This window comes from Pleurodeles waltl, chromosome 4_2 (assembly GCF_031143425.1).
Source record: "Pleurodeles waltl isolate 20211129_DDA chromosome 4_2, aPleWal1.hap1.20221129, whole genome shotgun sequence".
NCBI classification, from domain to species: domain Eukaryota; kingdom Metazoa; phylum Chordata; class Amphibia; order Caudata; family Salamandridae; genus Pleurodeles; species Pleurodeles waltl.
Window position 1 is genome coordinate 160,510,117 of NC_090443.1, and position 24,659 is coordinate 160,534,775.

The 24,659-nt window shown below is 43.3% G+C and overlaps 1 protein-coding gene across 2 annotated transcripts in view; it reads left to right on the top strand.

Moving 5' to 3' along the window:
• NCKAP1L (NCK associated protein 1 like) overlaps window positions 1–24,659 on the top strand; it is a 1,641,522-nt gene that overhangs the window by 502,139 nt on the left and 1,114,724 nt on the right. For both annotated transcript variants that reach the window (XM_069231027.1, XM_069231028.1), the window contains exon 16: window positions 9,812–9,957. In XM_069231027.1, the coding sequence (XP_069087128.1) occupies window positions 9,812–9,957 (146 nt within the window). The remainder of the gene's footprint in view (window positions 1–9,811; window positions 9,958–24,659) is intronic.

Sequence of the window (24,659 nt, forward strand, 5' to 3'; positions counted from 1 at the left end):
CCCTGTGTCCTCTCCCAGTGTGTCTGTGAGCCCTCCTCCCAAAGTACACAAACGCAGGCACACACCCACCCAACAGCCATCCACCTCACAACAGCCTCCAGCCCATGCACCTTCACCCAAATTCAGCAAATGTACACCTCCTGCAACCACTACCTCTTCCTCCACTCCCAAGCCCACTCCATCTACCCATCCCAGTGTGTCTAAAAAACTTTTCCTGGCTATTATTGACCTCTACCCTACACCTCTGCCCCTGTCCGTCCCCTAGGGCCAGGCTTTCCAGGTTCCAACCCAGCACATCACTGGGCGCAGTGGTTCCAGCAACTGCGGGCTATTGGAGTGCCTTCCAGTGTGCCACGGAGCGAGGGCAGGACATTCCGCCACCTGCTAAAGTAAAAAAGTTGCCCACATCCCAGAGGGAGAAGCCGAAAACACCTGCCACCAAGGGCTCAGGGAAAACGAAAGGGGATAGTGGCAAGACAGCTGCGCCACCATCCAAGGTGGGGAAGGGCCAGAAAATAAAGGGCAGGTCAGGAGAGGGCATGGTGGCACCGACAAATAGACCAGTGTCACACCTTCTGTCCACGTCGACGCCAACCTGTACGGCGGAGAAGACCGCCACCTGCACCGCCACCAGCACCGCCACCAGCACCGCTGTCATTGAGCCCGCCACCAGCACCGCAGTCACTGAGCCCGCCACCAGCACCGCAGTCACTGAGCCCACCACCAGCACCGCAGTCACTGAGCCTGCCACCAGCACCGTCGCCACAGAGCCCACCGCCAGCACCGATGGCACAGAGTCTGACACCAGCACCGCTGCCACAGAGCCCGCCGCCAGCACCGACGCCACAGAGCCCGCCACCAGCACCGATGCCACAGAGCCTGCCGCCACCACCGCTGCCACAGAGTCTGCCGCCAGCACCGCTGCCACAGAGCCCGGCGCCAGCACCGCTGCCACAGAGACTGCCGCAAGCACCCCCAGCGGCCCCACGACATCCTGAGCCAGTGGCACCAGTGCAGACATGGCTGCCATCCCCAGTGGTCAGTCGTCCAAGCCTGGTGGTCAGTTCCAGGAGCATGGGCAGCTTCCATGATGCACCACCTTCAGTGGAGAGGGGCATCCACTACCTCAGTCCTTGGCAGGATGAAGCACTCTGGGCACAAAGTCCCCTCCAGATCCAGTGGAGAAAGTCATCCACTACCTCTGTCCTTGGCAGGATGAAGCACTCTGGGCACAAAACCCCCTCCTGAACCAGTGGAGAAAGGCATCCACTACCTCAGTCCGTGGCAGGATGCAGCACTCTGGGCACAAAGCCCCCTCCAGAACCAGTGGAGTATCACATCCACTACCTCAGTCCTTGGCAGGATGAAACACTCTGGGCACAAAGCCCCCACCAGAACCAGTGGAGTATCACATCCACTACCTCAGTCCTTGGCAGGATGAAGCACTCTAGGCACAAAGCCCCCTCCAGAACCAGTGTAGAAAGGCATCCACCTGAGAGACTGTGGCTTTGCACTCCCCAGGATGCAGCAGTGGGCAACCCACCCACTGGAGATACTTGAGAGACTGTGGCTTTGCACTCCCCAGGATAATGCAATGGGCAACCCACCCAATGGATAGACTTGAGAGACTGTGGCTTTGCACTCCCCAGGATAATGCAGTGGGCAAACCACCCACTTGAGAGACTGTGGCTTTGCCCTCCCCAGGATAATGCAGTGGGCAACCCACCCACTGGATAGACTTGAGAGACTGTGGCTTTGCACTCCTCAGGATAATGCAGTGGGCAACCCACCCACTGGATAGACTTGAGAGACTGTGGCTTTGCACTCCCCAGTATACAGCAGTGGGCGTGGAGCCTCCTCGTGGAGCAGTGGCGTCGTGCACTCATCCGGCTAAGGTGCCTCCCTTTCCCCCTGAGGTGCCTGTTTCATTTCGATCTGATGCCCCTGCAGTGTTCTCTCAGTTTGAAGTCTGGTATCGAGTGTGGGCCTCGCCCATGCATTTTGGCCCAGTGGTCCACGGACAATAATTGGTGCACTATCCGGACTTGCGTAGTTGGTGTACATATTTGTATATACTGTATTTCGAGTTTTGACTACTGTTTTTTTCATGATTACAATCGTTCAACTAATTTCCTTTTGTCCTTGCGTTCTTCCAGGAGAAGGGTGGGGGGTGTAAATGTAATGTTGCAGCATGTATTTGGTGGTATGTTGTTGTGGGTGAGGGTGGGGGTGGGGGTGTTGAGTGTTGCGTGTGAGTGTCACTCTCTTTTCCCTTCCCCCTCCCCTGTGTTGTAGGTGCAGTACTCAATGTGGTCGGCGCCGCCATCTTTGGTGCTCCTGATAGAGGAGCAGGAATACCATCGCAGGGAGTATCTGGAGTTCTGGCTCCATGGCGTCCTGGTTCCTCGTGGGGTGTGGAGAGGTGAGTGTTTTCCCTTCCAAGTCCTGTTTCCGCCGTGTTTTTTTACGCGTTGGTTCCACCCCGGAAAAGGTGGCGGATTGGCCTCTCATAATAGTGTGGGCGGCACATTGTCTTCCGCCTGTCTGTTAGCGGTGACCGCCGCGCTGTTTGTTTCTACCGCAGTGGCGGTAGGAGTGTTAAAGTGGCTGTCTATGTTGGCGGTTTCTGCCACAGTCGTAATCCCATTTTTTTTTCCGCTGGCCTGTAGGCGGTATTACCGCCGCTTTAACACTGACCGCCAGGGTTGTAATGAGGGCCATAATCACCAAGAGTTGCCCAAGGCAAAAGAATATTTTCAGACAAACTAAAATCAAATTAACTAAACCTTCATGAAGGACAGTACATACCATCAAAAGAAATATCTGTGATTCAGAAATTAAGCATTGCTAAGGATTAACAATAAACCAGTCAATTCAATTTAGCAGAGTAGTAATTGTTGCTGGGCATGGAGTAACTCTAAAAAAACTGGACTAATCAGGGAAATATATGTGTGGGGCAGAACACATGTGGGCAAAAGACAGAAGTACATTTATTTCATTTTTACACAAACCTTTAATTAATTAATCATTAGAAATTCAATATAGTTTCCATACTTTCTATTAGTCTAGAGTCTAAATTACATTTTATTATCAATGTAATCGTTCTAACATTTGATTTAATTCAAATATCACCTATGTCGAACTCTACTGTGCAAACGAATGCACATTAATTAAAACGTTAGTGCAGTTTCTATGTTCACACCATTAGTCCTCTAATTAACATTAGGCATAAACTGTTACATATTTGTTGACTTTTCTGACATGAGGGACGGTACTAAATTTTAGACTACATCAATATTTCAGCATGGTGAACTTTTGCTTTCTCTTTCTACTGTCATCTGTGAACACTCCTGACTTGTTATTTTAATGTAATTTAAACGTCACCAACAGCTCTCAAATAAACTTTGCAGATTGTCTGCTCTTTCCACAAAGAACGTGGTTTCCATCTTCCTGGATTGCTGATGGAATCAGCATTAGCTAGAGGGTATTCACAATTTGGGAATGGCATTTGTAAATTGCGATTCTGTATTAATGATTTTTTAGTTTGCGAATGTGAATCTTAATGATTCATAATTGCTCTGGGATATTTGTAACCGCAAATCATTATTAGTCGCAGTTTAAGTTTTCTTATTTTGAGTGCCTGTACACGAGGCCCTAAAATTAAGACATTTCAGGAAAACCTTCACCTAAAGAAAATCTTCACCTATTAAACTGTTGAGTCCTACAGGATCAAGTAGCGAAGGACTTCAGCTGTACACCTGAGCCTAAATGTTAAGAACATTGCTGGTAACCATTCCCTGGCAAAACGACACCCAACCAGTACCCTCAGGAACAACAGTCAGGTCACAGTGTCACAAGTCAAACAACATAATAAAGCTAATGCCTGGATCTGGGATTCAGATGTCCTTTATCTCCTGATCTCGAACATTTGAAGATATGCGTCTTCCTTCTGTTTATAGTTGTTAATAACTGATTTGCTATAGCGTTTCAGAAGCTAGTGTAGCTAAAAAAACGGAAGTAGACTCAAACGTCCGTAAAACAACTAGAATGAGCCTAGACCATACACAAAATTTTACACTCAGTATTCAGAAAGGTAGGAGAAACAAAAATGATAAGCAACAAATACCAAGGCCCATATTTATACTTTTTGACGCTAAACTGCGCTAACGCAGTTTAGCGTCAAAAAATTTTGCGCCGTCTAATGCCATTCTGAAGCGCCATGCGGGCGCCGTATTTATGGAATGGCGTTAGACGGCGCAATCAGACCGGCGCTGCCTGGTGTGCGTGGAAAAAAACCACGTAGACCAGGCAGCGCCGGCGTTGGGAAAAAATGACGTTAGGGCGTCTTAAAATGGCGCAAGTCAGGTTGACGCTAAAAAATCGTCTTAACCCGATTTGCGCCATTTTTTCGACGCCCAGGCGCCATTTCATGACTCCTGTCTTAGTAAAGACAGGAGTCATGCCCCCTTGCCCAATGGCCATGCCCAGGGGACTTGTGTCCCCTGGGCATGGTCATTGGGCATAGTGGCATGTAGGGGGGCACAAATAAGGCCCCCCTATGCCACAAAAAAAATAAAAAAATTAAAAAAGTTATACTTACCTGAACTTACCTGTACTTCACTGGGATGGGTCCCTCCATCCTTGGGTGTCCTCCTGGGGTGGGCAGGGGTGGCAGGGGATGTCCCTGGGGGCAGGGGAGGGCACCTGTGGGCTCATTCTGAGCCCACAGGTCCCTTAACGCCTACCCTGACCCAGGCGTTAAATTCAGGCGCAAATGCGGGTTTTTTTGACCCGCCACCTCCCGGGCGTGATTTTTGCCCGGGAGTATAAATACGACGCATTTGCGTCGCCGTCATTTTTTTAGACGGGAACGCCTTCCTTGCATCTCATTAACGCAAGGAAGGCGTTCACGCAAAAAAATGACGCTCTTTCTTCATACTTTGGCGCTAGACGCGTCTAACGCCAAAGTATAAATATGGCGTTAGTTTTGCGCCGAATTTGCGTCGAAAAAAACGACGCAAATTTGGCGCAAACGGAGTATAAATACGGGCCCAAGTCTCAAATATAGGTGCATAATCAGTCACGCTTCCTCACCCCATGGAACACTTTTTGCAGATTTGCAAGAACCCGCCAAATGGAAGATACACCCTCGGTGGACTTGAGTGGAAACTAGATAACAGAAACAAAGAATTGTGGTCAGTGATTTTTCTGTGTACCCCAGTGCCCCATTGCATGTGTAGATGTCTAAATCCAGAAAAACCAAGGTGGTTCTGTCTTGCTCGGTTGCAAACCTACACTGGTCGCCATGCTTGTCCAGCCACCTTAGCATGCATGCCAACATATTAGAAGCAGAATGTGGGAGATTTTAAAAACCATAATCTGGAGAATGCATTTCCCCCATTGACTTCCATTTAGGAAGAGTCAATTTGAGGCAGGGAATGCCAAAACAAAGCCTTTTCTTGCTTAAAAAATCGGGAGTCACCTGCCTCAATGGGTCCAATTGGCATGTATGCCTTAGGAAGTATAAAAGTTTTTTCAATGTCATGCCAGATCAAAAAAAGTAATCTATAAATAATTTCCAGCATGGACGTAGTGTCTGAAGGTATTTATTTCAGAAAGAAAGAATGACCTCTCATAAAAATTGACAGATAGATTGACTATGCTGGGCGTTAAACATACATGCATAAAATTACCCCGACTTGCTAATACTGCAGCTGTTTAAATTTCAAGACGCCATTTTCAATGTATTTTATATATTGCTTGTGAATTTGTCACCAGAACATCATGAAACCATTTGCAACTGTGTAAAAGTCCCTTCTAGTGAGGTCCTAGTGGCCTGTAATAAATGCAGACATAAAGCGCTCTATTATCTGGGTCAACAGCAAGGTACAGATGAGGCTCAAAAAAAGATATTGCATATGATGTTTGCATGTGTTAGTGTCTTTGATGTGAATCAACATGTTCATTACAGGTTTTGACAATCAATAATCAACACATTTGGAAAGGGGTTCCAAAATAAAACCGATACCTGAAACTCTGTTTTTTAGTAATGAAAAGCCATAGGCTCCCTTGCTCTGACCAGGGTCAGTGATTAAAAAATGCCAAATGCACAGCCTCCTTCCCTCATCCTAATTGTGCCATCTGTGACATGACAGTGGGAGATTCCTCATAAGTATTGTTCATTTCGAAAATAAATTATCAACAAATTTTGAAAGGGGTTACAAAATAAAACTCATCTGGAAGTAAAGGATATGACAGTAGAGGATCCCTACGAGCAGTGGTCATGACACAACGCTGGACCCAGATGAAGTTTAAAGTGTCTCAGGATAATTTGCATAACTTGAGGAATTTCTTCCTAGGCTTGTTATGTGAAATTTCTGAAATTACACAATTAAGTCATGTCACTTGGATACACTGTTGTTCCTCCAAAATAGTTGTGTAGAAGTGTGGGAACAACACAAACAACCACAACGCTAGTGGTTGTTGTTCACAAAGATTTTGGTTTTCATGCTTTCTTTTTTAGCATGAAATGAATCCTTGTATAAAAAATTGAAGCGAGGATGTATTGCACACTAAAATATAGCACTAAGTGACAGATTTGCATTCGGCGTAATTTTGCACTCTCCTAGGAAAATAACTCCTCAGTTTTGACATGGCGAACATAGTAGAAAAAACACAAAGGGTGTCTTTGTAATCCACTTGAACTATGCAGGCCAAGGAGATGTGGAATTTGATTACTCCCAAACCTTGGGCATGTGGCTGGGGCACAGTAGTGGACAACTCCATAAAAAACATGGTTTATGATCTTGGCCAAACAGGGGCAATACATTAAATAATGCCATTTGGCAGACACTGGCTGCAGATCCTCAATCCACCCATAGGAAATATCCGTGAACTACAATTGAAAACGTCTAATACGATTGACCTATGAAATAAGAACCTTCCATTTTCAGCATTTCCTCAAACAATAATTACAATTGCTAAAGTGCTATACCTTCTAGACTATAAAAACAGGCTATCTAAACGCTGGAATGGTCTTGCAGTCATATGACGTGCTGAAACCAGCCCCATATTTAATTAAGACATTCTCAGTACACCTGAAGAGGAAATTGATGGCAACCCGATTCGGTATACTTAGATCTTTGGCTGACCAACCCGCCTGGAAATGCAAGGGCCCAACTACGTGTAGCTTATGTGGTGCTGTAAAAGAGGATATTATCCACCTGGTTTGCACTTGCCTGACACTAAAGTATGTCTGTATTTCTCTATTGAAAAGCAATTTTATTGTAAGGGGTATTTGAACATGCAGAATCACTATAATAAAAGGACTTGATCCAACAGAACCCACAGCTCAACTGCAAACTGATGAAATTCCTAAAACCATGTGAGATCCGGCAGGCTCCCACAGATTGATCGGATTATCAGTCCTCAGCATGTAAAAACTCTCCTTATTAATCAAATTATTTTTGACACGATTCACAGACTCTATGACACTTTGAAGTTGACACATACAGCGGGTCTATTCCATTGTGGAGAGGAGTTCCAGTGGTGATCTTAACTTCCTGAAGAGATGACTTTTAATGATAATTTTTGTTGATTTTACATTGATTTAGTAATCTAATTTATCACTTGTGGTCATTGTAATGCTTTGGTTGTGGTTTTTATTATCTTTTTTTATTTGTTATGGTTTTAATTGACCTAAACAATAAACTATTTTTGTGCATTTGTACCATTACCATTGTAACAGTATTTGAGGCCCCTAATTGGCTCTATCATCTCGACAATCCAGTTTTGGTATCTTATCTGAGGAGAAGATAAAGGAATACAGGCTTGCTTCCTGAAATCACTGACCTGCTCCGGACTCATAAGTGAATACTTTGCCCTTCAAGCCTGAATCTGTGGCTTGGAAGACATATTTTAGTCTCGTATACTCTTGTCCTTTTACCAATCCCCTCTCTTGCAGAAAAGCCCACGAACCACACACAAGCTCTCTCTCTCTCTCTCTCTTTCTCTCTCTCACACACACAGGCACACATACCACAATTACAAATTCATACGTGCTAAAATGCAGTTACAAATCCCATGCACACAGAAACTCACACTAAAAAATAGTCCTTGCACCAATACAACAACATTTAATCACGTTCTCTCATTCACACACATTAATGCTTAATAAAATGCTGAGGGCATTTAAATGTGAATCTACAACTTACTTTCACACGTCCATGTCGATTTTCCTTGTGAGTGTGTGTGTATATGCTCTGCCTTCAAAAATCATATCTTCCCTGAATTCACACCTAGCTTCCTTCTAGCATCACACGAAGCATCACGTACAGCGTCAGTGGGGTAATGCACGTTTGAATTATGTTCTTATAAATTCATGGAGAGAAATGCTAATAACCATATAGATAATCACAAATATATTCACTGCTAATTGAAAATAAATGTTGTCTTATATTTGCTTGGAGCTTCCAATTGATCAATCACAACATTGAAAGGCCTTAGGTGACATAGTAGCCATATGCGCCATGTTGTATTGTACACATTTTCAATAAGTGTAAACCCGTTTTCGAACCTGACAAAGTAAGTCGTTTTTTATGAGATGAATGGAGCTAGTATGGTGTATATGAATGATATCTTCCCTTCAAGGTTGCCCTGCTCATCCATTAGATACGTTTTTGCTGAGAACAACAGGTTTCTGTCACCTAGTCATATTACATTGACTTCTTTTGAGAGAAATTGTAAATGTTCTGGGTTATTTTTACACGTTTTTAAGCTCTTAACTCCAACCGACCATTTTCTAGCGAGAACCCCGATCAGGTGAAATGACAATTGTCTTTTGACCTTTTGATTTGCTTCCTTCTCTTTTTCATTAAACGCTAGTCGGATGTGAGCCTCCCAATGTTTTGTGCTTTATAGTTAACAGATGCAATAGTCAGCCTATAGTGACATGGCTGGGCCATGTCATAAATATTGTGCCATGACATTTTTGGGGGATATGAGGACAGTTTTTAACGAAAAGATGGTAATTGTTTGGCATATTATATCAACTGTTGTGTGCATAAGTGCCATCTGTGGATGCCTTTTGCCAAAAAATAACACAATGGGCAAATTGATTGCATTTATCATTGACTATATGAATGCATCACTGACTCGCACACTCACTCTTTCTTATTACCCTTTCAAATATGTTCACATTGGCATTTGAATTCCACTATGAACAGCGGGCTGCTGGAAACTGTGAATCGCAATTGTGAAACTGTTGAAAAGATGAATACAAATATTCAATGTAATTATGCATCTGTCACTGTTGATTTAGGTGGCACCATAAATGATACTATTAGTGCCTTTTTGTGAAAGAGTTACAAACAATTATACTGAAAAATGGATGTTGTTCCGCTTATCACAGCCTTATCTCTTATGTAACATGTTTAAGCAACTTCGTTTCTCTCAGATGACAGGTTTTGAAACCTATTACACAGTGAGCATCATCATTTACTTCACTCTACAGGTCAGCCAGTCCGAACAATGGGGGTTATTCTAACTTTGGAGGAGTGTTAATCCGTCCCAAAAGTGACGGTAAAGTGACGGATATACCACCAGCCGTATTACGAGTTCCATAGGATATAATGGACTCGTAATACGGCTGGTGGTAAATCCGTCACTTTTCCGTCACTTTTGGGACGGATTAACACCTCCTCCAAAGTTAGAATAACCCCCAATGTCTTTTAGTAGTGAGCGCTGGACCTTCAATATTGTAGGGAACGGTAGCCCATCTTCTAATCTGTAGGTTTTTTTTTCTTTTCATTAGGCATACACCAGTGTGACCAAAGCTCCCCTGCACCTACGAGATAACACAGACCTTGGAAAGGTGATGAACCTGATCAGCTTTCACACATTGATGCTGGACTCCATTGAGGACTTAATCATCGAGACATCTGATCTCTCCATCCTATGGTTAGTATTAGACCCTGATCTTTTGCCCTATACTTACTAAGGCATGATAAGGACTGCATCCAGCAAGCCGATCCAGGGGTGGGAACCTTTAATTATACCAATTCCCTTTAAATGGTTCTTCAGATATCACTACTGTGTCACTGGACATCTTCACTGCATCCCTACTGTGTTTCTGAGGCCTGAGTTAATGTCACATATAAATTGCATGCAACTTGCCTCCTGAAGTCGTAAGCTTCTACTTCACTCTGTTATATTTCTGTGTCATATCATTAATAGCATGTATAGTGTGTCCACTCTCTTCTCTCTGTGGCATCTAGAGGTGCTTATCCACTTCGTCAGCACTAGTCCTGTACCTTATTTCCTTGTAAGGTGTACAGTAACTCTACCCTAGATGCCCGTATTAAGCATGGTCACTTTCCAACATATGTCCTCCTGTGTTTACCCAGACTGGGATGCATCATCTCTCCGTTTCTTAGGATACCTTGAGATGGTTGTAGCTTTTGGTATGTTCCCATTTTCTGTAAAGTCATGTTTCCTTTCTGATTGACAGTGTGTTCTCTCCCCAATTTGTGGGAATGTTTGATCAATTCCACGAGGCATTGCTTTTCTTGTTCAGTGATATGTGTGGAGGGGCAACTTTTTTTGATAGTGGAGGAAGCGATGATGTTTGTGGGTGTGGTTGCATGTGGGGCATTATCTACGGCCAGGTTTGGCAGAGGGAGTTCAATTTTCATGATCCTGTCTGTGAAGGGGTTGACAAATTCCTCATAACTCTCATTTTATTAGTCCATACCCATCTCCATTTTGGGAACAGTCTGTTTCCTTATGATATTGAAGAATTTGGGTGGCCACCTTGTTGCTGCATCTAGCTGGAGACAAAGGAAGCATGTCTTTCTTGAAACTGTTCCTTTCTGATCCTAGTAGTAAAATATGTATTGTTTTGGGGTCTTTGTCTTGATTTTTTTTCTGCCATTCTTGGCTGTCTCCTTTATTTATTTAGATCCTTGTTGTGCCTATAACAGGAAGGTTTACTTTTTTGCCTACTGAGGTTCATAGATACTACTTCCTACATTATATCAGACATGGTGATGTTGTTTTATGACGTCACGTCCTCAACATTGCATGAAAATGTTGAGGGATGAAGATGATCATTTAAGTTTTGAAGTGATTTCTTTTAGATTCATATGTTTTGTGTCTCTGGTCCAATATTTAATTTTGTGATTTTGCTCTTTGATTAGAGGTGTCTCCGATGAGAGGTGGAAATGGATCAAGCAAAGTTTAGACCACTCTTCTGATATTGAGTCCATTGTAATTGACTCTTCCTTACCTATAAGAAGGTTGAGGGTGGCGCCCTTGCGGTGAATCTGATATCTACATAAATGTTTTAGGTCACTGTTAATCAGAAATTCTTTGAGATGGGCTATTTGTGCATTGCTTGTGCCCTTCCATTGAAGAATATGTCATCTAGGAAGAAATTGGCAGAAGGTAGAAGAGATTTCTGTTTGATAAGGTCAATTAAGTGTTTGGTAAATAGTTGGTTGTCCCTTGGAGGGTGATATAAGCTTGTCATCTTCCCATCTGTCATGAGGAGTTATGTCCCCAGGAACTCAAAGATGAGGTGCACTTCAACAGTGAAACAGTTGATTTCCATGGTGTTTCAGTGGATGACTGCAACCCCAACTGCTGTTCTCTTTCTCGGTCCATCCTCTTCATAGAAAAGCTGGGTGAAACCAGGATGTCGATCAGTTGGGTGGAGAGGTTGTTAGGCCAGGTTTCACTAAGAAATAGGATGTCAGTCCCAAGGTGTAGAATGGAATCAACATCTCTGTGTTGTGCTTGGCTGCAAATTTGCAGTTGTGTAGCATATGTTTAATGTGAGTGTTTGAACATTTGCATGCTCGGTTCGAAAATGTAGGTATGTCGATGTTTCAAAACCTGCTTTCGAATTGTACTCCGGGACATCAGTCCATGCAGCAGACTGGTGGAATTCGAGATGAAGCCCTAATCATAGACAAGGGGACGGATATAGGCCGATGAACCTTTTGGATCGCATGTAGTATCCTAGCCATGTAGTGACCAGCGTTACTAAGATGCACTATAACCAATCAACAATCACTATTGAAAACATTAGTCATTAGACAACTAGATCGACATTTCCTGAATAACCACAACTCACTATACGATTTAACAATTTTTATTTCCCTATTATTTACAATTCTAATGCATCGGTTAATTCAAACTTTATTCAATCAGCTCAGAATTAATTTATTAATGATCACCAATAACATATTCTAATCAGAACTTGAGAAAACATATGCTCTAATGCTTCAGCATAAGCGATCAAAGATTAATGTATTGACTTTCACAGTAAAGTTCAGCAATCAGTTTGTCAATCATCTGTCACTGTCAATGTCACCCAAAGAGTCCTTACCTAACCCAGATTAGCATCAGCAGGTGGGACTTCATGCGAAAGCAATTTAGAAAGTGAATTTGGAAAACATCTAGCTAAGAGAATAACTATCAAAATAGCGCAGTTGGCAGCTAGAAAGAAAAGGCACAAAGTTAATCAGTCACATTGTCATACCTACCTATCCACAGAATGGATCAGCAACAAAGTCAGTCTTCGTGCTCAGGTCATCAATCGATCGGCAGCGCATCAGGCTCTCAAGCGCATAAACCCAATGACAGAATCCCGGATCGTGTCTCCTGACGTCATCAATTCTCCCCTCACATCTGAAGTTTTAGCCTCTTGTCACAACTTTTTATTAGCGTTTTTCAGTCCATCCCCCTAATTCCTAATTGGTCAATTAATTACCAGTTATGACTCTACCCAATAATATTATTTTTGCAAATCATTGAATTCTAATTTCTATTAGCATATCTTCTTCAACATTAGCAAGGACAGTGAGAAGATTGATGATTTTAATATAAAGTTATTCAGAATAAATCATAACAAATTCCTACTTGATTATTTCTGGTGATCAAGAAGATTGTGTTCTGATTTGATGAATTAAGTCATATGCATAAATTGAATTGTATATCCAATAATAATTAATGCTATTATTGTACAATAAGTACTTATAGGATAATCATTCCCGATAGAGAACCCATTGTTTTTAACAGTTCTTTGGCCCAGGATGTGGAGGGTTACAAGGACTTTCCCCATGTTCTGTATGTATGTTGCAGTTAAAGGCATAGGAATAGAGGTGGCACTAGGAATATTGGTGAGATTTGCTTCCTTCTTGTGAGTGCAATGTGGACATGTTATCTTTTTATGTGCTAAGCAGTACTACTGACTGATGACTCCATTGGCAGCCCCAGGGATTGTCTTGCTGTAGTTCAGCGCCACTGACAGATTTGTAATCAACTACATCTGTTTTCTATTGATTGATTGCAATCAGTTTCAAAACCTGAAAATATTATGGCATGTTTGGAGTTACCACACTTCCATTTCAGTGTCATACCTAGAAGAAAAAAAACAATCATTATACTATAGACCTAATGAAGAGTGGTTACCTGAAGATGAAAGTAGGGGTAACAAGCATTAAGTGAATTGGGAACAATAATAGTGTACCAAATTTCCAGAGTACAATCAAGAAATATTTGCAAGAACATCTACAAGTTACATAAGAAGTGAATACAATCGTCTTCCGCAGAATTCCAGTGCACTGGGCAGAAAATCAGTGCACAAACATTGAAGAGAAAATCTCCAGGTATGTTTAAGTGGTTTACTTTTAGCCATCTTCACATCCCTACCTCCAACAACACCCAACGCCCTTTCGGGGTCACTTGCAGCATAATCACAAGCAACTCAAGAGAAAACCGATCACAAACTAGTAGTAACATAAGAAAATAACGAGAAAAATTTGGTATCCTGCTAGTTCCCTTGAGCTATCTCCATCTATAGGCCTATTTTGGAAGTTTTGTCACCGAGTTCTACACCCTACGAAGGTACAGGCAGCTGCAAGTGCATACCAATGATCATGTTATCTGGAAATAAATAATCCTCCTCAGTGCTGTGCTAAACACTTGACTCACCGGCGACGGTGGTAGCCACAGAAGGAGGAGAGAGGCTGCTGGAATTCTAATGAGCCAAGGGGTGGTATGAATCTGCTGATGATCCATTCCGCAGTTGTGCAAACAGCTAAGTGCAGCGGTGACTATCTCTTTAGCATTCCAGGACCCATGAAAACCAAATGAAAGAATCAAATTCAATCAAATCAAATTCAATTAAAAAATATAAGTGTTTGCTAAGCCAACAATTCTTTCTTTTGGGATTTACTGGCTTTTTTAAGTGCTTTTGGTCATGCTGTATGTCATCAGCACACTGTGCAGCATCAGCAAAATAAAAAATGAATAAAAGGCACAATGGCAGTTGCATCATTTCACTAATGAGCTCATGCACCAGCGGGCATGCGCGCGCACGCAGATCTATTAGCCTTTATTCAACTTTTTATTTACCCATCTAAGATGGGGGACGCCACTTGGATCATTGAATAAAATAATAAAGAATTTTAGTGTCAATGTGCCAATATTTTTTTAAAAGATGACTCTGCGTCTTTCTGGGATGGTATCCAGAGGGGAGCAAGTGCGGAGTGGAAGGGAAAATGCAGCACACAGAGGTGTGAGAGGGGCAAAAGAGGGGGGAAACATTACAAAAGCACACAGGTGACAGCTCACAAAGAGCAACATGGGGCATGGGTGAGGGTAGAGAAGCAGATAAATGAGAGAGCAGCACGTAAATGGAAAGACTCTTATGGACGAAAGCACGAGACACCCTGCGGGAAGGCAATAGAAGAACACAAGGGAGTCAACTGTAAAATGTCTGCACTCGTGGAGTGCCGAAGCACAAAGAAACAAGAGAGAGCTGAATGGGGATGTAGAGTAAACAAAAGTACACAAATGAGACAGAGCTACACTGAGGGGGGAGAGAAGCACAACAGAGAGACAGCTGGAAAACACATGCACTACTGTAGAATATTTAAGAAAAAAGAAAAAATAGTTCCCTAAAAGTGAATAGTGGAAGGGCACAAGTGAAGATGGTATGCTCCAGGGGAGGGAGAAACACAAGGCAGACAAGGCAAGCCATCAAATAAGAACCAAGCAAATGAGAGTTACAATAAAGCCAAATAATGGTAAGCAGTCTTTGGTAAAAATGACAATATGTCTTTTGCAACCAGTTTGTGCTGTCTGGAAGGCTCAACCTAAATAAGTAAATAAGGCAAAGGAAAACCAAAACCAAAAAAGTTAAGTACACAACCGGGGATGTCAACTTAAGATAAAGGGGCATATCTATGAAAAGTGGTGCATCATGCCCTAATGCACCACTTTTGTTGCACCCCATTGTGCCCTCCTAATGCCATCATGTGTGCGCTATATTTATGATTCGACACCATGGTGCAGAATCATAGGGAACTAGTGTCAAAAATGTTGATACTAGTTTGGCACTTTGCAGCATTAGCCCCAAAAATGTTGACATTAATCCTGAAAAGTAAAAGGAGTCCCATTGAAAACAATGGGAGCCTCATTTTATCGCCTCCCTTTGGCAGGCTTAAAAAATGATGCTAAAAATGGCACAGTGGAATCTTGTAGATTCCACTGTGCCATTTTTCTGGGCCTTCTATCGCAGGAACTCCCCCTTGCATACATCATAGCTGGTGCAGGCATAACGTGGCACAAGGCTTTACAAAGTAGTGCGATGTGTGCATTGCGCCACTTTGTAAATATGGCACAACATTTTTGCCAACCTATCGCCACATTAGCGTAAAAAAATATGCTAATGTGATTTAAGATGGCACAAGGGGCTTCTTAAATCTGGCCTAAAATCTGTTAACTTGGTAGGCATCTGGGTGCAATGTTCAATACAGCTCATATGGCCAGTGTGCACACTGGCGGCACAGTGTCAGATGCATGGATCCTGGACAGCGGTACTAGACAGAGATGTCTTCTGTCCCTCATGCTGTTCCTGCTGGCAGTGAAGCCATTAGCCTGTCAACTGAGAGCTAGGTTTCTTTTATGGAGAATGCAAATTGTGATTTAACGCACATCTTTCTGTTATATGCAGACGCTGCATTAGTTGATCCTGTTGCCTCTGTACTACACATGATGGAGGAATTGGATAGGTTTTGCGAGGTCTTGGGCTTACATAACAATAAAAGCAAGACCAAGTTGTTTCCTCTGAGAGACTGGGACGAATGGTGAAGATCTCCCTCTGAACTTAAGTTGGAACAGGAGGTGCAGAATTTCCGGTATCTGGGGATCTAGGTAGGCTGCTCCCCATTAGCCCAATATGATCTGAATGTAGGTAGGATGTTTGAGGGATAGGATCGTTCTGTAGGATTCGGAACATAATTTTCCCTTTCTATGATGGGCAGAACTTCTTTGGCTAAAATGATTTATCTCACCCACTGTCTTTATGTGCTGCAAAACCAAAATGCTGTGTGCCCGATCCCAGCTACTGCGTTTCTCCAAAGTGATAGTCCGATGTATACTCTGGTTTAGGCAGGGAAGCGCAGACGTGTACAATCGGACACGCTGAACTTCAGTTGCTTCAGAGTGGACTTGGACTACTGGGCTCTTATCTTTATTAACCCCTTAGCTGCTGGGCCTTTTCCCCCCCAGTGCTGAGCCCTTTTTTGGCTATTTGGGGTAGTTCGCGCTTAGGGCTTCATAACTTTTTGTCCACATAAGCTAACCACGCCAAATTTGCGTCCTTTTTTTCCAACATCCTAGGGATTCTAATGGTACCCAGAGTTTGTGGTTTACCCTGGAGGAGACCAAGAAAATAGCCAAAATACAGTGAAAATTTAGTTTTTTCCAAAAAAATGTGAAAAAAGGGCCGCCGAAGAAGGCTTGTGGTTTTTTCCCTGAAAATGCCATCAACAAAGGGTTTCTGGTGCTGAAATCACTATCTTCCCACCTTTCAGGAACGGGCAGACTTGAATCAGAAAACCACATTTTCCAACACAAATTTAAAGCTAAACATTTCTGAAAACTAGACAAAATTCTGAATTCAGCAAGGGGTCATTTGTGTAGATCCTACAAGGTTTTCCTACAGAAAATAACAGCTGAAATAAAAAAATATTGAAATTGAGCTGAAAACAACAGCCATTTTTCTTTATGTTTTACTCTGTAACTTTTTCCTGCGATGTCAGATTTCTGAAAGCAATATACCGTTTTGTCTGCTGGACTCTTCTGGTTGCGGGGATATAAAGGGCTTATAGGTTCATCAAGAACCCTAGGTACCCAGAGCCAATAAATGAGGTGCACCCTGCAGTTGGTTTTCATTCTATACTGGGTATACAGCAATTCATTTGCTGAAATATGAGGAGTGAAAAAGAGGTATCAAGAAAACCTTTGCATTTCCAAAATGGGATCAAGATAAGGTTTTGAGGAGCAGTGGTTATTTGCACATCTTTGAATTCCGAGGTGCCCATACTAGCATGTGAATTGCAGGGCATTTCTCAAATAGACGTCTTTTTTACACACTCTCTTATATTTGGAAGGAAAAAATGTAGAGAAAGATAAGGGGCAATAACACTTGTTTTGCTATTCTATGTTCCCCCAAGTCTCCCGATAAAAATGATACCTCACTTGTGTGGGTAGGCCTAGCGCCCGCGACAGGAAATGCCCCAAAACACAACGTGGACACATCCCATTTTTTCACAAAATACAGAGCTGTTTTTTTGCAAAGTGCCTACCTGTAGATTATGGCCTCTAGCTCAGCCGGCACATAGGGAAACCTACCAAACCTGTACATTTTTGAAAACTAGAGACCTAGGGGAATCCAAGATGGGGTGACTCGCGGGGCTCTGACCAGGTTCTGTTACCCAGAATCCTTTGCAAACCTCAAAAAGTGGCTAAAAAAACAAGTTTTCCTCACATTTCGGTGACAGAAAGTTCTGGAATCTGAGAGGAGCCTCAAATTTCCTTCCACCCAGCGTCCCCCCAAGTCTCCCGATAAAAATGATACCTCACTTGTGTGGGTAGGCCTAGCGCCCGCGACAGGAAATGCCCCAAAACACAACGTGGACACATCACAGAAAACAGAGCTGTTTTTTGCAAAGTGCCTACCTGTAGATTTTGGCCTCTAGCTCAGCCAGCACCTAGGGAAACCTACCAAACCTGTACATTTTTGAAAACTAGAGACCTAGGGGAATCCAAGATGGGGTGACTCGCGGGGCTCTGACCAGGTTCTGTTACCCAGAATCCTTTGCAAACCTCAAAAAGTGGCTAAAAAAACAAGTTTTCCTCACCTCACAGTTTGAGAAGGCCTCGTAAGAAAGGGGAGAGTCTCCCCTTTCTTACGAGGCCTTTTCAAAGTGTTTCCTGGCCCCCCGATCGCAGCTGTGCTGCGATCGGGGGGCCAGGAAACCTGAAAGTGTTTCCTGGCCCCCGATCGCAGCACAGCTGCGACCGGGGGCCAGGAAACACTTTCAGGAAGGCCTCGTAAGAAAGGGGAGACACTCCCCTTTCTTACGAGGCCTTCCCGAACGTGGGAAAGGCCGTTTTCCCCATCAAAGCAGGAAGCGGCCGCAAGGCTGCTTCCTGCTTTGATGAGGAAAACACCTTTGCAACGTCAGCGCGCCGCAAGGCGCGCTGACGTCACAAAGGGGCGGGTGGGGGGGCGGGGGGAGACACGGAAGCTTCCGTGTCTCCCGGGGGGGGTTTTAAAAAAAACAAAAAATCCTCGGGTGCGACGCACCCGAGGATTTATTTATACCCTTCCTGGTGTCGGCCACTGGTCGTGACCCGCACCAGGGAGGGTGTGTGGGCGTCGGCCAGTGGCCGACGCCCGCAACGAAGAGGTTAAGCTACAGTCTGTGATTCACGGATCTGAAGCGCCCCTAACTGGGCGAAGTCGCTAGTTGCAGGCATGTATCCAACGCAAACTGCCTGAGTTATTTTTGTTGGGCAATATAATCCAGAATGACAAACTTTACATAATCCGACAGATGGCAGAAATTTAGCACTGAGTAGTGAGTAAAGTATTAAAAGTATTGAAGCATTGACCCCGCCTCCCTGACCCTTGAGACTGTTCAGAAACATGCTGATAGATATACCTATGTTAGAGGGAGGCTGTGAGACAGTGGAGTACAAGGATTCATTTGGGCTGGGACCACACCAGTTCTTACAATATGCTAGACTGGCACACACTACCTGTAGGATCTGAAATGATGTTCGAGAGGGACCTTCGGAACATGCATCTGATGGGGGCAGTAATACGGATAGAATAAATGACCACTTAGCTCTGAATTGTCCCAGTGAATTATCTGGTCCTGAATGGAAACCCGTTTGTGAACAGGTCAGTAGTGTATCCCCAAACACCAGATTGGAATTGGTGCAATTTCATTTTTTGAATAGGATGTATATCACACCAAAGAAATTCACATTCATTTACCCTGACAGGACATCTCAGTGTGGTAGATGTTAACATGGTGTTTCTGATTTTTTGCATATGACCTGGACCTCTCTGAATTTGGATGGCATTTGGCAGAGGGTAATGCACAATTTAGGTGTTGTTATCAGTGTGGTGTTGGATGCAACCATAAAACTATATCTACTTGTAAGAATTCGGAGGTGAACGCGTTGTAAGAGGCATTCCGAATGATGAACTGAGAACGGGGCTTTTGAAATACAGGATTGTGTTGCGCTAGGTGTATCCCAGCTCACCAGGGATAGCTCATTGGGCAAAAGATCAGATTGAATTGGCTCTGGCAATTCAACAACAGAATAAAATGACATCAGAAATGACAAACCTATGTAGGAACTTGCCTTATTCAGAGAAATGTTATCCAAACTTACTGACCCAGCCAACAATAGACCGCCTTAAAGGGACAGTGGATGTCACGGGAGATTATGTCTTGTTGGATTGATATGAGAGTTTGGGGTTGGGACGATATTTACCTGCTTTGGCTGTGCTTTAATTTGCATATGTAATGTAATATTGTGTGAGTCGTATGTGTACTGTATTTTGTTTTTTGAACATTTTAATAGAAAGAATATTAAACAAAAAAAACACTAGTAGGCACCTGATTATTGTCGCACTTTCGGCCCAACTTAAGCTCACAGCACTATGGAGCAAGGATGCCTGCGCTGGCAGCTAAATTTAGCGCTGGTGCAGGGGAAAACACAGGGGTGCACTGTATTTTTGTAAATATGGCGCATCCCTGCGTTTCCAAAGTGGCGCAGCACGGCAAATTTTGTTGCAGCGACACTCTGCGCCATTTTCTTGTACATCTGGGCCTCAGTATTCCAAACTTTATCTTCACCAGCCCTCACAGCATTACGAAGGGACCCATGCAAACCAGATCAAACCACTGGAATGTACCTTTTCCCAATTCTAGAGGTAACTTAATCATGACTAAATCACCTACTTGAAAAGTTACACAAGATTTCCATGCTCTTTTCCTATCAATGTTCTTAGTCATCCTGCACTTTCCTTATTTCATTGAAATTAACAAATTAATCTGTTCCCATTCTCTTTTTAATCAGCCAGGGAATAAGCTTAGAACCTGATTTATGACCTCTCAATAATTCAAAATGAGTCACAATCACAACATTATTAGGAGTAGCCATGCATGAAAGCAATACAGCCTGAAGGCCTTTCTCGCACTCAGTCATACTTTGCTCAGCCACTGGATTTACTCTTTTACTACGAGATTGAACCTCAACATGTTAGACCTGGCATCCTTGGTGTGGTCGCCTCTGTCTTTTTTGCCTCTGCTTCTCATGTTTTGACTGTGTGCTGGACTCTGTTTTTGCTGTTTTTGATACTCTGGGCACTTTACCACTGCTGACCAGTGCTAAAGTGCAAGTGCTCCTGTGTAAAGTGTATATGTAATTAGCTTTTCCATGATTGGCATATTTGATTAACTAGTAAGTCCCTAGTAAAGTGCACTACAGGTGCCCAGGGCCTGTAAATCAAATGCTACTAGTGGGCCTGCAGCACTGGTTGTGCCACCCACATTAGTAGCCCTGTAAACATGGCTCAGACTACAGTGTCTGTGTGTGAGGTTTGAAATGCCAATTCGACTTGGCAGGTGTACCCACTTGCCAGGCCTGAACCTTCCCTTTCTATACATGTAAGGCACCCCTAAGGTAGACACCTAGGTAGCCCCATGGGCAAGGCGCAGTGTATGTTAAAGGTGGGACAAGTACTGGTGTGTTTTACATGTCCTAACAGTGAAATACTGCCAAATTCAGTTTTCACTGTTGCAAGTCCCATCTCTCACATAGGTTAACATGGGGGCTGCCTTTACATAGTCTTAAAGTGCAGATTCCCTTTGAGGGCATATAGAAATGCGCAGTTTGGTGTCTCTGAACTCACAATTTAAGAATACTTATTTTAGTGAAGTTGGTTTTTAGATTGTTAGTTTGAAAATGTCACTTTTAGAATGTAGGCATTTTCTTGCTTAAACCTTTCTGTGACTCTGCCTGGTTGTGGATTCCCTGTCTAGGACAGACTGACAGTTGGGCTGTTTGTGAATCTCCTCTAGACAGTGACACAAAGGGAGCTGGGGTGTAGCCTGCATATCATGATGAGCCATCTGAGATAGAGTGGAGGGAGGAGTGGTCACTTACACCTGAATGGGCTGTGCCTGCCCTCGCACAATGTAGTTTCCAACCTCCTGGTGTGTGTCTGAGGCCTGGCTTGGGCAAGGCAGGATCTTGTGAACAACAGAGACTTTCCTTTGAAGTTTGCCTACTTCAAAGGCAGAAAGGGGTATAAATAGTCGACCCAACCCCCCAAACTTTAGATCACGTCTGGAACCAAGAGGAACCTCTGCCAAGGAGAAGAACTGAAGAGCTGAGGAGAAGTCCTGCCCCTGCCTGTGACTGTGTTTTGTTGGGCTATCCTGCAGTTGCTGCTTCTGCCTGTAAAAGGGGACAAAGACTGGACTTTGTTGTGCATTCCTGCTTGAAGAAGAAGTTCCAAGGGCTTGAACTGAGCTTGCCTCCTGTTTTGAAATCTCAGGACCATCAAAGACTTCCTCTGCCAGCACCTGGACTCTCTTCAGAGACTCCTCCCCTGCCAAGTGGTGCCCTATCCAGTCAATGGGCCCTTGAGAGGTGAAGTTGGCAGAACAAGAGCTGAAATCCACGCACAACAAAACGGTGTGTGGGGAAATTATCAAGGCACCATCTGCACCACAGTAGATAAACGATGTGGCACCCGCTTCGCGGCTAAAATCGACGCTCCACCTGCATCGCGGCTGGGAGAACGGTGCATCTCGGCTGTAGAAATGAGGCAACACCGGCTTGCGGCTGCTGATAATGACACAAACTGCTGATAATGACACAAACGCTATGTACCGTGGTTTTCTAACATCGTGTGACAGGATTTCTCACACATCTTCCCTGGGCGTCAAAGTCATCATGCACATGTGTGGATCCGAGATGCCCTGTCCGGAAATCAACACATTGCTCTCTTGCGAGGGGTAAAAAACTGAAGCATCGCCTTCCCGACCGGAGAAGAAACGATTCACGGCTTCACTTCCAAATATGGAATCAATGCATTTCTGACTTTCCCGATGCATGCCCACCCGTGCGGCTTTATTTTTTACGCTAACCAGGTACTTTGTGTAAAATCAACATTTCCATTGTCTTCTATGGAGTAAGACTCTTATTCTTTTGAAAAGTCATATCTTGACTTGTGTATGTTGGATTTTTGTTGTTTTGCGTTTGCTTGATTTAGATAAATATTACCTATTTTTCTAAACTGGTGGAGTCCATTTTGTAGTGTTTTCACTATAATACTCTGTGTGTTAGTACAAATATTTTACACATTGCTTTTGAGATAGGCCTGACCTCTTGTGCCAAGCCACCAAGGAGGTAAGCAGGGGTTATCTAAGTGTGTTTCTCCATTGCCCTGACTAGAGTGAGGGTCCCTGCTTGGACAGAGTGCAAACTGACTGCCAACCAGAGACCCAATTTCTAACACTATACATGACTGTTCGCTCTGGGTGGTGCACAGCAATCTGCCTGTGTCTTTTGCCCTACTGGAAAAGATATACTTGCAAAACTTTACTGGTAAACTGAGACCCATTGTCCAAGGCAATTTCCTCAGGCAGAATACAACCTTGAGGAACTCGACAGCAGATTCAGAAGTAACCCTACTCACCATCTTTACTTCCAGTCACTTAGAGAAAAATCAACGAAAGCAATAAAATAAACATCCTGCCTAGGAATAGCCATGAAAGGACCAATCACTTAATACCTAATTTCGATAAAGGTTGAGATTCCACAACAAAAGCCCTGGTATGTTTGTCACTGTGGATGTAAGCCGAACAATCGCTGACCCACTGATCCAAAAGTGCATTCATGCAGGGCCACCAGTAATGTTGAAGAACAAGTCTCTTTGTTGCTGACGTATTTAAATGTCCCCATGGACAAATCAAAATAGCCATTTAAGCAACCCTAAAGGTAGAACTATTTTGTCTCCCCTTCGGAAAATATTATTCTCAAAGGATAGCTCATCTCTGATCCTCCAAAATGTCCACACATCACCACGCAAATGCTGTTTGTCAGCCCATTCACAATCCATGTGATTAATGACAAGAGTCAACAAGGAATCACGCTTCATCTTATCATTCCACTCACTATCAGTGATCAGGACCTGACTGTCACACCAACACCTCTCTTGTTGTAAGAGGCCTCATACTTAACCAGCGCCTTAACACATGGTCCTCGATTAGCCAGACGTAAACTTGAAAGCCATACAAAATAAACGTTGTTTTTGCCAGAATATATTTAATCAGGTATTGGAAGGCTTGAAAACTCAACACCAACCTAGCTAGCCCAGCAGTCAGAATCTGTCCACCACCTGAAAACAAAAATATTGACCAACAATTTATGCTCTGTGTGTGGAACAAATTTAGCACCCCATTTAAATGTTCATACACCAAACTCAAGCAAATCTCATTCGATGGTGGAGCAATCTCTCTATGCCAGTTGTAAAGTCGTAAAAGCATAATTAAAAGCCCATTCTTTTATGCATCCCACTTATTGAGAACAAATATGAAAGACAGTTGTTCACATCCACACTGACCACACATTAATTTCCAATCTCAAATGATTGAAGAAAAGCGTATTTACTATCTCCTATTTAAGACTCTTGAAAGCTTAATTTTGCCATTCACCCATTTAAAATTGACATTTTTCTTCAAAATACATCTCAGACGATCCACCTTAGTAGCACAGTCATCAACAAATTGTATGGAAAACTCGGTTAAGCCTAAAAAAGATAACAAAGGTTCCTTGGTCTCTGGTGTGGACACTTCAACAATTGCTTTAACTAAATTCCCCTCATGCTTAATGCCCTCATTGCTACTATGATAGTTAAATATTCAACAGCAAACCTGCTGAACTTTTATTTGGATATTTTCAAAGTCAAGCTCTTAGCTTCTAATACCTTCAGATCCTTCACTAATTGTCTTCACGTTCTCTCAGAATTCTTCCAAAAACAAAGATGTTATCTTTGAATGCTATAGCATCCATTAGCCAATCAAGAGTTTATTTCATGAGTCTCTAAAAAACAGAGACCGTTCTGGCAAGGCATTCTGCTTAATTGAAATGTGAGAATTTGGATGTCATGTATGAGATGACTGTGTGGCCTGATCGTGCAGCACACTCACAAATACCATCTTGTGTCCAGTCAGGCTTCTTTACTTAGCCTTACGCTCAACCCTGGGAAGCTGTGG